This window comes from Mycosarcoma maydis, chromosome 23, assembly GCF_000328475.2.
Source record: "Mycosarcoma maydis chromosome 23, whole genome shotgun sequence".
NCBI lineage: Eukaryota > Fungi > Basidiomycota > Ustilaginomycetes > Ustilaginales > Mycosarcoma > Mycosarcoma maydis.
The window spans coordinates 286397-299989 of record NC_026500.1 but is presented as its reverse complement, the minus strand read 5'-3'; the positions used below and the strand labels follow the sequence as shown (position 1 = coordinate 299989).

General features: G+C 57.3%; 6 protein-coding genes across 6 annotated transcripts in view; 2 read left to right on the top strand and 4 right to left on the bottom strand.

Annotated features, from left to right (window-relative positions):
* Nucleotides 1-431: 431 nt before the first annotated feature.
* On the bottom strand, nucleotides 432-2080 carry UMAG_06456 (uncharacterized protein; the record flags this gene model as incomplete). The annotated part of the gene is made up of 2 exons (XM_011394423.1): nucleotides 432-1844; nucleotides 1976-2080. The coding sequence occupies 2 exons, from the start codon at nucleotides 2078-2080 to the stop codon at nucleotides 432-434; spliced, it is 1518 nt and encodes a 505-aa protein (XP_011392725.1).
* A 2253-nt stretch (nucleotides 2081-4333) lies between these two features.
* On the bottom strand, nucleotides 4334-5263 carry UMAG_06455 (uncharacterized protein; the record flags this gene model as incomplete). The annotated part of the gene is made up of 1 exon (XM_011394422.1): nucleotides 4334-5263. One exon carries the CDS (start codon nucleotides 5261-5263, stop codon nucleotides 4334-4336), a length of 930 nt encoding a protein of 309 aa, XP_011392724.1.
* Nucleotides 5264-6272: 1009 nt separating this feature from the next.
* Nucleotides 6273-7316, bottom strand: UMAG_06454 (uncharacterized protein; the record flags this gene model as incomplete). Its single annotated transcript, XM_011394421.1, has 1 exon — nucleotides 6273-7316. The coding sequence occupies one exon, from the start codon at nucleotides 7314-7316 to the stop codon at nucleotides 6273-6275; it is 1044 nt and encodes a 347-aa protein (XP_011392723.1).
* Nucleotides 7317-8015: 699 nt separating this feature from the next.
* On the top strand, nucleotides 8016-9125 carry UMAG_06453 (uncharacterized protein; the record flags this gene model as incomplete). Its single annotated transcript, XM_011394420.1, has 1 exon — nucleotides 8016-9125. The coding sequence occupies one exon, from the start codon at nucleotides 8016-8018 to the stop codon at nucleotides 9123-9125; it is 1110 nt and encodes a 369-aa protein (XP_011392722.1).
* Nucleotides 9126-10188: 1063 nt separating this feature from the next.
* Nucleotides 10189-11755, top strand: UMAG_12339 (uncharacterized protein; the record flags this gene model as incomplete). Its single annotated transcript, XM_011394460.1, has 3 exons — nucleotides 10189-10950; nucleotides 11045-11461; nucleotides 11582-11755. 3 exons carry the CDS (start codon nucleotides 10189-10191, stop codon nucleotides 11753-11755), a joined length of 1353 nt encoding a protein of 450 aa, XP_011392762.1.
* Nucleotides 11756-12252: 497 nt separating this feature from the next.
* Nucleotides 12253-13593, bottom strand: part of UMAG_15103 (uncharacterized protein) — a gene marked incomplete at both ends in the record, with an annotated part of 1566 nt that continues 225 nt past the window's right edge. Inside the window, one exon of the mRNA XM_011394462.1 lies at nucleotides 12253-13593. Coding sequence (XP_011392764.1) covers nucleotides 12253-13593 — 1341 coding nt within the window.

The following is a 13593-nucleotide window of genomic DNA, read 5'->3' as shown; positions in this document are numbered from 1 at the left end:
CGCATTCGACAGTAGCGCTCGACCAAGCGTAACGTTACTTGTCAACATGGCGGTCGCTTGGTCTTGGTCTAGTCGGTTTCCCGTTCCGATCTCAGCTCGCGCTATTCAGTGGCTGCATGCGCGGTCGTAAGCCAACGGTATCGTGAGTGCGCTTGCGTCTCGGCTGGCGTTTCACCGTGATCACAACGCTTGCTCGTTCTCGTGCAGTCGTAAGAGTGATTCGTGCTTTGCTTCGTCTCAGCTTGCACAAGCACGTGTGATCTCGGGACCGCAACATGTCGATTCCTGCTCGCGCATGCTCGCCAGGTTCACACACCATTCACGCCGTCGACCTGCTCAACACAGTCGCAAGCTTCGCTTTGTACACACTGTTCAATTGCGCCAAGACGCTCTGTATGTATCTATTTTTGAGTCTCATGGGTCTTGCGCGATTAGATGAGCGCCAGGTCGCCACCGCAGCGATGCGTGTTTTGACCGAATTGGTTGGGCGCGGCTAGGTTTCGCTTGGTGTTGGTTGACTTGGGTCCGAGACTTTCAAGGCTGGTCGAGTAGGTGGCTACGGCGTGAGCGATGGCCTTTGCGTTGATCTCGAATGCGTCCATGGCCAAGTTGTCAACCGTGTCGCCGGCTTGGTGGTAGTTGGCATCATATGCAATACCGGCAGTTCCACCAAACACGTTGGCCTCTTGTTCGGTCTTGATTCCTTCGGCACCAGTGTCGAGACCACCAGCCGCAATGCCGGCATCCAAGAACGGACCGTAATCGCTGCGTCCATCAAACGGACCCTCGATCAATGGTTTCTTGGCTACATTGTTGAAGTAGTCAAAGAACATTGCCTCGGCCTGAGCAGAGCCGGCGGGTCCAGGCTGGTTGAACGTGCTTCCATCGCCGTCGTGGACGCTAAGTACGTAGTTGGGCGAAGCGATCATGTCAAAGTTGAGATAGAGTCGAATCTGATCCTTTTCGTGCGGGTTGAGTTGCGAGACGTAGTGTTTGGCGCCCAGCAGTCCGAACTCTTCAGCAGACCACCACGCGAATCGAACAGCATTGTTTACGCTGTATTTCGAGAGTTGCTTGGCAATGGTGAGCAGAGCGATCGAGCCGGAACCGTTATCGTTGATACCGGGGCCTGCGATAACACTGTCCGAGTGTGCGCCCACCATGATGACTTGCTCTTTACTACCACCTTTGGTCTCGGCGATCACATTGTGCGTCGTGCGGTCCTGAACGACTCCGTCCAATTTCAGCTTGGCAAACACCTTGTCATCTGCCGCCAAACGCGCTACCAGGGCGTCTCCCACTTGTTGCGTTACACCAGCCACAGGAACAAATGAGCCCTCGGCTACGGGACCCTTGCTGCCCAACGTACCAGCCACATCACCGGGCGCATTGTTGTAGATCAGCACCGCTGCCGCTTTGGCCGTACCGGCTCGAGCCACCTTTGTGGAAAAGGGACAGGTACCGCGCTTGATGAGCGCGATTTTGCCTTGTACATCAGCACCAAAGTCGGTCTGCTCACAGCCCAGATTGGCGACATTGACCACTTGGACGTTGTTGAACTCGCCGTTGGGAGAGTAGGTGAAAGTGGCGGATTCAGTAGCTTGGTTGTCGATTTCGAGCTCGGAAGAGTGTTGAGCGTAGGTAGCCGTGAACGGCTGCAGGTAGACGTCAAAGTAATCGCCGCGTCCGGCTTTGCGGAGCTCGTCCTGGATGTAGGAAACGGTGGCCTTGTGGCCGGGAGAGGCGAACACTCGGTTGCGTTCTTGCGTAGCGTATGCGAGCGATTGGAGCTTGCGCGCACCATCAAGGAGATCTTTACGCTTGATGTCGTTTCGAAGGCGTTTCTGAGCGTGTTATCGAGGCGCAGACACGAATCCAAGCGGGTGAATGTGGATGTCAGCGTCTAGTTTGCATCTGAGGTGAGACGTACGCACGATGCGGCATACATCATGTCGACGCTATAACAAAAACATACCGAATCAACAGGTCGAAGCTTTGGCGGCCGAGCCGAGGCCTGCTGAGCACCGCTGAGCAGCACAAGTGCCAGTGTGGTGAGCTGAACCAGCCTCAGACTGAGCATGGTGTTTGACGAAAAGAGGAAAGCGGTTGAGCGAGTCCGAAGCATCTAGAGACGATGATGAATCGATCTCGAGAACCACCGACGCTGGTGCTTATATGCATCTTGTTTGGCTGCTTGTCTGCTTTGTCGAGCAAGCTGCTTGTATGCTAGCTCGAGTGGTTGATTTCGTCGGGATCGCAAGACACAAGTTGGCTTGGCGCTACACTCACGACTGCTCGAATACCAAAATCTGGCGAGCGATACGCGATGGTTGTCATGACGCTAGTACGGATCAAGCTGCACCGATGCAAACCAGTGGTGCTCGCTTACGGCGACCTCGCCTCCACGGCTGGCGCCAATTGCCCTGATTGTGGTCGCGGTTGAGTATTGGTGATTCACGATTGCTTCAGCGGTGGCGGTGTACGCCAATACAGACAGCTCGTCACGGCGGTGTGGAACGTGAGACGCACAAACTGGCACGAGGCGCGTGCGACACTGGAAACTTGGTGTTCATGCATGCACCTGTGGTGGACAGCCCAATACAAGACTGCCTACAGCGAGGTCGGGTCGGTGGCTATGATAAGATCTCGCAGCAATCGTGAAGCGTGAATCACTCTGACAGTGGCAGTGCTCCAAGTTGGAGAGCAAGCTGCTAAACGAACATCAAGCGGTCCAAAGCGTGAAGAGGGGAGCGTTAAGCGATGCCAAGACAAGCCAATTTACGGAAAGACATGTTCCATACGCACCTGTCTAACCGACGTCGAACTTGGCTATGTTACAACACCCGGCATGGTCGACGCCTTTGGAGCCATCGCGAGGCGTGAATCGTGAATCGTGAATCGTGAATCGCTCCACGCGATCAAGACACTCATGACTTGCCACTTGCACCTTGGCAAGCGAGACGTGAGAGAGTGCCAGAGTGACGAGTGCTGACGTTAGTTATTTTAGGGGCAAAACGCAAGAAAAAGTCGACGTGCAGCTCACAGGTCTTGGCGCTGCACGTCGAGCATAGCCGAAGCCTACGCCTGTGCCAATCGTGACTGTAAGTTATCAGTGGCCGCTGGTGGCTTGATTACGACGGCTCCTCGTCACCGCAGGCACGGGTGGTGGGTGTCGTGTGGACAGCGTAAGTCTTCGAAATAGGCGGCGACAGCGCCGATCGCGCCGCTGTCACGCCATGATGCTAAGGTGATCCATGCCACACCAGCCGCTCGCCTCGGCACGCGGCAGGGAGAACCCGCACTCAAGCTCGAGCGTGGGCGAAAGGTATGCCGAGTTGCCGACATGCTACTAACCCTAAGCAGGCAGAAAGACGAACGGCGTCTACGTCGACACAGCCAACAGCAACTCGTGTGAACACGCTTCACGATTCAACGCTGTCGGAGGTGCGACATCCGAACAACAAACACCGCTGCCAGTGCTGCACGCAGTGATGATAAGCTTGCAATCGTCAATCTGAATCGTGAATCACGAATGGTATGCTACTCTGCATCGAGAGCAAAGCGGAGCATGAGCGTGGCGCTAACGCCGAGTTGGTTTGATCAGTCTCTTCTCTGTTCTTGGCAAACGGGTTGCATTCATGTCGAGTTGATCAACTCTTACGCCTGGATGTTGCTCTCACACGAAAAGTACAAGCCAAGCGGCCCCTGTTGGCCTCGTCATGAGCTTGCGCCTCCGATGCATGATGCAGGATACCTTTTCTTAGTCGTATTCTTGCATAGTATGGGGAGGATCACGCATTGGTGTGAGACCCTACTCGCATCCATGATTCGTATATGCATGTAAGGCTGATTTGGCAAGTGAAAGTGCCAAGTGGCTGGAGCGTCCAGACTTGGCATACGCTAACGAACCTGGATGCACTTGCTCTGCACCGCAGTGGCCAGGCTGTAGCAGTCTGTCAGTTGACCGCTTTCGCTCATGGATCGGATGGCAGCGTGGAACGCGCCAATTCCAACCACTGGATTGATGAGCATGGCTGTGCGTCCGCCGGTAGCTTGTTTGAATCGGATGGCGAGCGATGCAAAGCGGTCAATCAGGTGGCTGACGTGTTTGCGCTTGATGGTGAGTCGTACATACAGAGGTGAGGGAGAGATTTACAATTCGTGATTGGCAACGCCAAGTGGTGATACACGTGATAGATATGTATTCTTACTCGTCGACAAACTTGGCGAGGAAAACAAGTGGATGGCACCACAGAGCTGAGCTGGATCAAGAACAACCATGATGAATTCAGCTGCACGAGTCGTGAGTGTGAGGTGGCAGAATTTTTTGTTCTCACAGCCTGGATGGCGAGCTCGATGTATGTGGGTTTAAGCTGCTGTTGCTCGCACCATGCTCGGCATACCACGCACAGATGTGGTGGACAACGGGCTGCGTGCAACGCCTATACATGTGATCTGCGCCTTGCACGAGCTGCAATCGATGCGAGTGCTTGCTCCGTTTCGGATTCGCATTGAGCGCGTCCAAGTAGCAGTGTGCATCGTGCTGATCGACGATTCGATCCGCCGTACCGTGTAGGATGAGCACGTGGGTGTGCGGACTCAGGCTCGCGACGTACTCAACGGGCGTCTTGAGCTGCGCCATTTGTTGCAGATCGTTGGGCCAGACGATGTACTCTTTCTTTTCGCCTGCGCTTGTGATCTGCCATCGATAGAAGCCGTGCTTATCGAAATCGTGTTGGAATCGTGCATAGGTGGTGAGCACGTTTTGCATAGTCCATCGCCCCGAGGCAACTACGAGGTTGGGCACATATGCGACTCCACCGTCGCGTTGCAGCTCCTGCTCGGATCTGCTGAGGTAGATCCAGGACACCATGGATCCACGTGAATGTGCTACGATCATATCCACCGTGTAGCCGTGTGTGCGGTGCAAATGTCGAATGACGCTTGAGAGGTCAGCTAGGTCATTGTCGAGACTGCCCATGGTCCAATCGCCCTTGGAATCGGCATTGCCACGGAAATCGAATCGATACGAATCTACAGGCAGCGCCTGTGCAAGTGCACGGTGGTAGCACTGGTTCTTGTGTGCAAGCAAGCCGTGTAGGATGAGCACAATGCGTCGAGGTTGAGGTTGAGCTTGAGCTTGAGATTGAGATTGAGATGGAGATTGAGCCGACCTGGCGGTGTCAGCCTGTTTGCGATGCAGAATACCAACGAGCTCAACGTGCGGCTGCACAGAAGGTATACGTAGTTCCACTTCTTGCATGTTGCTCCTCGTTTCGCTGATCCAACGATGCTTGCTCTTGCTAAGTTAGTGCCACGTTGACCATGAACCTGCCCGGATGATGGCAGCTGCACGCTTCGTGCTTTGGCTTGCTGCTCTCGTCCGGCGTTCGTCCAGCCTGAATAGCCGGAAAGCCGAGCCATTTAACGTTGTACGTCGACCATTCACGATTCGTCGCCCGACTCGTGACTCGCTCACCACTCGTGACTCACACTCACGACTGATGCTCAACATGGCGAAGCGTGAACCGTGAACCGTGAACCGTGAACCGTGAAGCGTGAAGCGTGAAGCGTGAATCGTGAATCTGAAGAGAATCAAGCCGCAGTGTTAGGACGTGTAGATCTGACATGCCGAATTTGTGTGACGTCGGCTAACGTCACGAACGAGTCACGAGTCTGTGGCTGCGGTGTGGTGTTGATCTGGTTCACCCGTGACTCGCGCGTGCATGCGTGACTGGGATGGTTGTTGCTTGTCCTGCCTCGTGTTGTCGATCGAGAGTCGTGAGCACCTTGGGTCTGTATAGAATCGGGAGACTGGCGACTCTCGACAAGCACGAACGCCGCTTCACGCTTTGTCCACTCGTCGCTCCTCTTTTGAATAACGGAATCACAGTCACGAGTGCCGAGTGTGAGTTGAGAATGCAATCGCGACTATCAATAATATCCAGAAAAGAGCGACACAAAAGTCTGACTGAATTCACAGAATCGTGAGTCAAGCTTGGCCCGATCGTGGATACCATCCAACAGCACCACGATACTGTGCAAGCATCTGACTAGCAACAGGGATGATGTACTTCGGGGCGAGTGCATCTGTCTAGCTTTTGTACAAGCCGAGTTTATCATGAGACTGATACGACCGCAAAAGGGCGCGCTTGGCATACTTGCCGTACGAGAACAACATCGAGGCGTAACAGGCCATCTGAGCGTAGATGCGGCACGCTTCTCTGACATGCAAGCATCGAGATCATCACGAATCGTGCATGGACAGACGTCTACAAAGGAGGACGAATGACAAGAAACTCGGTGGGCTGGCGCACCTTGAACGCGACGCTGCCGTCAGCATGTCGCAATAGCGCGGTACTTCCGCCTTTGAGTATCACTGCTGCCTGGTCGGTTGAGCGCACGCTAACCTCGACCTCGCCACTCAACACTACAACCACCTGGAACCCCGCATCCAGCTCGACATCGCTGTAAAACTTGTCCATTCGAAAGTACTCGAGCGCGTGTTCGGATAGCAGGTTACTAGTGGTGCTGGTTTGGGCTCGCACCACGAGCTGGTCCAGTTGCTCGTGGCTCAGTGCGCTCGTGTCGATCGCGGTAATCGCTTTTGCAAAGCCTAATCCGAGATGTCCGTGTTTGCGACCGTCGAGCTGGAAGTGACTCCACTCGAGCAGGATGCTCATATCTTCGGGTTCCTGCACCTCGACCAACAGGATGCCTTGGCCGATCGCGTGGAGCATTCCAGGAGGCACGTATACTGTATCGCCTCGTTGCACCTCGACTCGATGCAGGAGCTGCAGCATAGCTTGGATGTCTTGCGCATCCACCATGTCCAACAGCCTGGCTGCGGTCACATGCTCCTTGAGACCCAGATAGACATCACCACCCGTCAACATGTGCCAAGCTTCCGCCTTGCCGTGGTTGCGCGCCAGGTGCATTCGCGCCCAGTCGACGTGCGGGTGTGCATGGATGGGCAGTCGCTGACCCGCATCGAGCAGCTTGACGAGCAGCTTTGTGTCGCTGCCGTACTTGGCGACGTGAGCACTTCCGAGCCATGCGACCGGATCCGCACCGATTTCATCCACCAGAAGTGTGTCTGTCTGGCCAAGACGCGTGAGACCGAGCGAGTCATGTCCAGCACAACATGTCGTCGACGCTACCCAGTCTTCGGGCTCTCGTCGGCTGTGCGCTTCTGACTCTGACGCTCGCTCTTCTCCACGGAACGACGAGATTTGTGGTCCACCCAGATAGAATCGTTGACCAAGCTGATGCGAGTGGAGCAGTATCGGCCCGCAAATCTTGGTCTCTCCCGCCATGGCTGGTTGCTGGTGGCTGGTTGCTGGTTGCTGGTTGCTGGTTGCTGCTCGCTGGTTGCGATCTTCTGTGCGTGTCGTCGATCGGCATGTCGATTCACGATACCGGCACGCTTAAAGTACTACCAGGTCGGTCGTCCGCACAACAGCCCACGTCCAATCGGTGTTATTCCCCGCGCCGATCACGTGCGAGCTGGCGACTCTTGGACCATGGTGACTCAGTTGTGAGGTGTGCTAGGCTCGCCGCTGTTGTGCATGTGATGGCGCACGAAACAGGAGCGCTCAACCATCCATCTGGACGGGGCTCAGTGTCAGTCTGTCAGTGGTTCAACGCCAAACTGCAAAATACACCGTCGGTGTCCGGCAATCCAATAACACCGATCGTGCGCGTGCTGCTGCGTCGGCAAACGATTTGACCGATCCACTCACCACTCGTGACTCACGACGAGAAACAGCCGTGTCAGCGTTGGCTGTACGGCGCTGGTTGGGCTCAAGTGTGTTGGCCTCTGCACAGCACGGCGCAGTGTTGTTCACGGTTGGTGTTGGGCAACGCTGTTTGGCGCGCGCTCACTGAAAACGGCTAGCGTGTGCGCAAACGGGTTCGCGGATAAATATACGTCGGTCCGGGTAGACGTGGTACGACGACGGAGACTTGGACTCTCTCAGTTCGCAACGTCGCTGGTTGGCTCGATCTGGTCAGGCATGACAGCGTCTACGGTACCGATCATTGTGAATGCGGCGTCGCAGCTCGAGATCGATGTGGACACGCTCGATGTGGCGCTTACGCAGCAACTCGCGTCGGTGGGCGTGCAGCCAAACGATATGACATCGAACCAGTTTATCGTCGCGGACGCGCTGCGGTTGGCGCAGAACGAGGCGTTGCTCGACGACGTAGTGCGCGGTAGTGGTGCAGGCGACTGGTTGGCCATCCTGGACCGCGTGAGTGTCAGGCTATGTGCGCAGAATCTGGCCAACATTTCAGGACGTGCGCTGTTGCAGGTATCCCCCACGCATGCGTACGATACCGAACAAATCGTCGAGCATGCTCTTGCGTATGATCGCGAGTTCAGCGCACTCGGTATCGGCAAGCACAGATACTGCATCAAGATCCTCGCCACACCGGCGGGTGTCAAGGCGGCTTGGATCCTCGAGTCGCAGCATGCTATTCGAACGCTCGCAACCGGCGTGTTCAGCGTCGCCCAGGCGCTCGCCGCTGCACAGGCTGGATGTCTCTACATCTCACCTTACTACAACGAGATCCTGGCGCACTTTACCGCGCCCGACGAAAGGGCTGTGTACGACGACCCCGTCTCGCAACATCCCATGTCTCCTCGAATGGCTCACATCTACCAAGCCTACCGGGAGCTTACGCTCGCTAATCCAGCCGCTAGACCGCCAGTGATCAAATCGGCGTCTTTTATCGGCATCAACGAGGTGCTCGCCATGCCTCAGCTCGGTGCACAACAAGCGACGATCCTAGCGCCTATACTTAGCGAGATGATCCAACGCACAGGCATGCGTGCCACCACCAAGCCGTACCGGCCGAGCAAGACATACGACGTGGCGCTCCCGGATTCGACGCTGGCGCTCCTGAAGATCGACCGTCTCCGTGCAGACGGCGTAGCGCAGCAATTCGATCTGAGCGTCGACTACCTGTCGCACAACGCTCAACAGCTGGCGCTCGCCATCTCGAACGATCCCGAGACGCAACGAAGGCTCAACGACGCGATCCGCGTCTTTGAAACCGCCCAACTCAACGCCAAGACAGTGATTGATGCTGCCATCGCCCGAGTCAATGCGGCTCACAGCTGAGGCTCCCCGACAGCCACTTGATCGCTCAGCTGAGTACATGTATTGTCTCGCGCGCCAGTCTGATATGCCATACGAATTTTCGAGCGCGCCGCAGTCGCGCGTCGATCAGCTCGGCTTGGCTTGGCAGCATGTGTGTGTGACCAGTGGCACGGCGCCTGGTCGGTACGCTAAGATTTGACGCCGAGCATCGATTATCTGGAAGCTTTCGTTTGCATCGACAGCGCGCGCGGACGCGTTGGTCGGACGACGATGCTATGCGATGTCGGCGCCGATGGGCTAGTGGGATAATAGCGGTCGGCGGATACGAGAGCTCAAGCGTAGTGTGCAGGTGGGCCGCATTGGGCTTGTGTGAATGAGCGCGTGCTGACACTGAGGCTGGTGGATACGCTGCGCGCTGCGCGCTGCGCGCCGTGAGCATCGGTGTGCTGGCGCGCGACGATGAGAGCCGCTCTTACGTGAGGTGTGGCTCGTCGACCAGCCACTAGCGCTCCACCACATGCTCTTGTGCGTCAAGCGCGTGCTGGGTGCGCGCAGAGACACAGCGGTTGGCGCGAATCCTCAAACGCTTGTGTCTGCATCCCGCATACAGCACCACGCTGCACACGCTGCTGCACCGTCTGCTGTACGTCGACGATGGCTGCGTGCGTCTTGGGTGCGCGCGCAAACTGAGTCGCCAGTCACCGGCTTTGGCGTCGGCGTCCGAGCGCGGGGCTGCGGTACGTTTCGCACCTGCTCACAAGCTTGGCTGCCGCTTCAAGCCGCTAGCACGATCCACTCGATAACATTACGCGCTTCGACCAAGCTCGGCAAGCCGGTCCAGTGCAGCAGACCTAGTCTCTGTTCGAGCCAGTCTACCAAGCCAAGCGCCAAGTGGTGGCGGTGGCTGTCAACATACGCCTCGAACCGGCGCGAGATGGCTTGCTCGCTAGTCGCGTCGCGTATACGTGAGCACGCGTGCGCGCGGCTGTGCATCGTGGATTCACGATTGGCACATGCCGATAGCCGCCACCTGCCTTGCGCGTTTCGCATGGTTACGCGATCGTGTCGGCGATGTGAGCTGAGAATGGCAGTGTCCGTAGATGCAGCTGGCGCACGCGGTGTCGTGCAGCGCCGAGCGGATGTGACTGCGAGCGGTGTGCTGCCACATGGACAGGACGAGCGAGCACCGGGTGTATGCACGCGCATTCGTCGCCGTCGCCTCGTACGCGTGGTTCGGTTGCCACCCATCCGATCCGCCGGAGCACTGCTACCTAGCATTCGCGCTAGCAAACTATGTTTGGTGTGCGCTGGAATCCTTGCTGCCGACAAGGCTGTGACGTCGGAAGCCGAAACCTGCAACGCCAGCGGCGCCAAATACGGGCGTGCATACAGAGCATGTCTTGGATCCGCGCTCTCGCGTTTGCTGGCGGCTATGCTGCGCGCTGAAAGGCAGCGTTGTCAGCACCCAAGCAGCGATACGTGGTCACTCTGGTCGCTTACTTGGAACAGTGAGAACGCGGACTGCAACGATGGACAGCGACGTTGCTCTGTCTTGACCAAGATCAGCGCGTGCCGCAACGACGCCCGACAGAAGGCGCGCACTGGCGGCGTGCGCACTGGCGTTCGACCGAGCCTCGACGGTGAAACGCAGCCATCGAAGCGCAGTACAGCCTCACGGCGGCAAGCCGCGCTACCGCACAGAACAGCACAAGCAAAAGCACAAGTAGAGCATGTTGACTGTGGCCGATGGAGTCGAGCATCGGTGCTTGAGCTGGAGCACTGGGTCGAGCACGATCCAGCATGCGCTCCGCTCACTCGCCGAGTGCATACTGTGACGCCGCCGAGAGTACGTCGGCTGCTCTGCTGCTGGACTGAACGTCGTCGTTGGTGTGTGTCGACTGAGCTGGGATCGCCATGCCAGCAATGTGCCGACTCGACAGCCGAATCGCTCGGGGGCTGTGCGGCTCGCTTGTGGTGGTGCAAAGCGTGCGCGCACGAGACGCGTGACACACGTCTGCTGCTCTATCCATTCGTATATATGCTTGGCTGACCGAAGCTCGACTGCGTCGTCGCTGCCAAGCAATGCGTGTCGAGAGCGTCTGGAGCCTCGCCGCATCACGACAGAGTATGCTCGATCTCAGTGTGAATCTCATCACGCAAGCTGGAGGCGGCGCGAGGCTGTTGTGCGCTTGTTCTCTTTGCGCTTGCGTGCTGGGTTTGGCTGGCTCCGAGCTCGAGCCGCACGCCAGTGTACGGACGTACCTGGAAAAAGCATAGACGCGCCAGTGTCGAGCAGCAAATATGCACCGCTCGCGCACACACGCTCTGCCAACATGCAAGCACGCACCGCCGATGTGGTGTGTCGGAACGCATGTGCATGTCGACGATCTTGTGCTCAGCTGCAGTCATTCACGCCCCACCATGACGAATAGTAGCGTTTGTACGCCAAGCTCAGCGCATGTGCTCGCATCCGCTAGCTGCGTCAGAACGATGAAAACGAGAGCTACGAACCGGCGCGAGCGGGCGCGAGCGGGCGCGAGCGGGCGCGAGCGGTTCGGCGAGCAACAGTGACGAGTGCGCTCACACCCACGATTCACGCTGCCAGCGTCGTCTGTGGTTCGCGCAACGTCAGTCTCCAAGACGGCGTCTGAACCGCGCCGATTCGTGCAATCGTCAGAGTCGGTCCGTCGTCTGCCAAGTCCGAGTGCGTACAAGCTGGCGTGTCAACAGTCGTCGCGTCTTCGCCACCATCTCCCGCTCCAGCAACATAACTGTCTTGCTTAGCAATAGCGCTATCAACCCGCCCGGCCCGCCCTGCCTTGGCGATTCACACTTTCGTCCTTCTTGCCCAACATCGCGTCCCCAGATCACGCCACACATGCCATGCATACGAGATCTCGTGTCTCTGTACGTGCCATTCACAGTCACACAGCTAGAGCGCCATAACCACCCGGCGTTGCGACGCCACAGATCAATCGTGAATAACCAACGGTACACGGGAATAGCATAGATACACAGGCCGAATACAAGGCGCACACAAGGCGCAACATACGAGGACGAGGTATCATAAAAAAAAGGATTAAAAAAAAATAAAAAAAGGTGGCAACAAGTGTAGACGCGCAAAGGTCCAGTTCACAAGTGAGTCGAGCTAGACCTTGATGGTCGCAGCGCCCGAGGCGGCGCTGGTGTGCTTGTTGGTCGTGTCGGTGGCGGAAGCAGCGCTCCACTCTCGTTCGTGCTTGAGGCCGGGCATGGACGACTCGTTGGATGCCAGCGCGTCGGATTCTGATCGAGGTCGACCGGTGGGGCCCGCTTGTCGAGGATCAAAGCCAGGCGGTGGTGCGCGCGCCGGAGGATATGCACCGCCAGGCGCCTGGCTGACACCCGGATGCAAGTAGGCCGGGTGCGGCGCCATGCTCGTCGGAATGCCCATAGGCGCCGGCGCCATTGAATGGTGCTGCGCATCTACGCCATGCGGCGGCGGAGCCATGGGCATGCCCATAGCCAACCCCATCGGTATGTTGGGTAGCGGAGCGCCTCCGGTAGCCTGCACCAGTTGACTCTTGAGAAACATGTTCTCGTTTCTTAGCGCGCCCACCGTGTTCTGAAGATTTTCGTTGTCGTTTTGCAGATACTCGACCTTGGCCTGCAGCGATGCCAACCAGGCTTTCTTGCGTTGACGACACTTGAGCGCTGCTTGCCGATTCCTCTCCAAAAAGTTTTTGCGCTTCTCGTCCATGTTGCCCCTTCCTTCACCGTTTTCGTCATCGCTGTCCCAGTGCTGATCGTCGTCATCCGCCCCGTTATCCGACTTGAGTGATCCACCGCCATTGGCTCTTGTAGAAGCATCCTTGCTAGCATCAGCTGCTGCTGCTGCTGCCGCCGCTGCCGCTGCTTTTTTACCGCCTTTGGCCGTCTTGGCAGCTTTGGCGGGTGGTGCGTTGGTCGATGTGGATGCTTGGGCTGTGGCAGCTGCGTCGTCGTCGGTGGAATTTGACTTTTTGCGTTTATTGGCGGTAGGTTTGGAGGTAGGTTTGGCGTCCGGGGCGTTCTTGGCGCTGGTCGACTTTTTCGACGAGGGCTTAGAGTCGTAGAGCGACGTGGAGGCGGCGTCGCGTTTCGACATTTCCTTATGCGCTCGACTCAAGAGAAAGAGACCCGAGGCGGCGTTCTGCTGATCGCCGCCGTTGGGAGCATCCAAGGGTTTGTGTACCATCTGCGGGCTGATGCTGTGTGAGACGCTGCGATCCGAGTCGGTAGCATTGACGTGAGCTTTGAGCTTGGAACCGGTGAGCTTGGCATCGGAGCGGTCGTTGGGGAAGGAGCGGCTAAAGGCGAGGTCAAACGCGTTTTGTGCGTCGGTAGGCTTGGCGGCAAAGTGTTGGGGTTGGGTGGACAAGGAAGAGCCGGCGGCGGGAGTGGGAGCGTTGGGGTCGATAGCTGTGGTGGGGTTGACGTTGGTGAGGGAGGAAAGCGTGGTGGGAGTGAT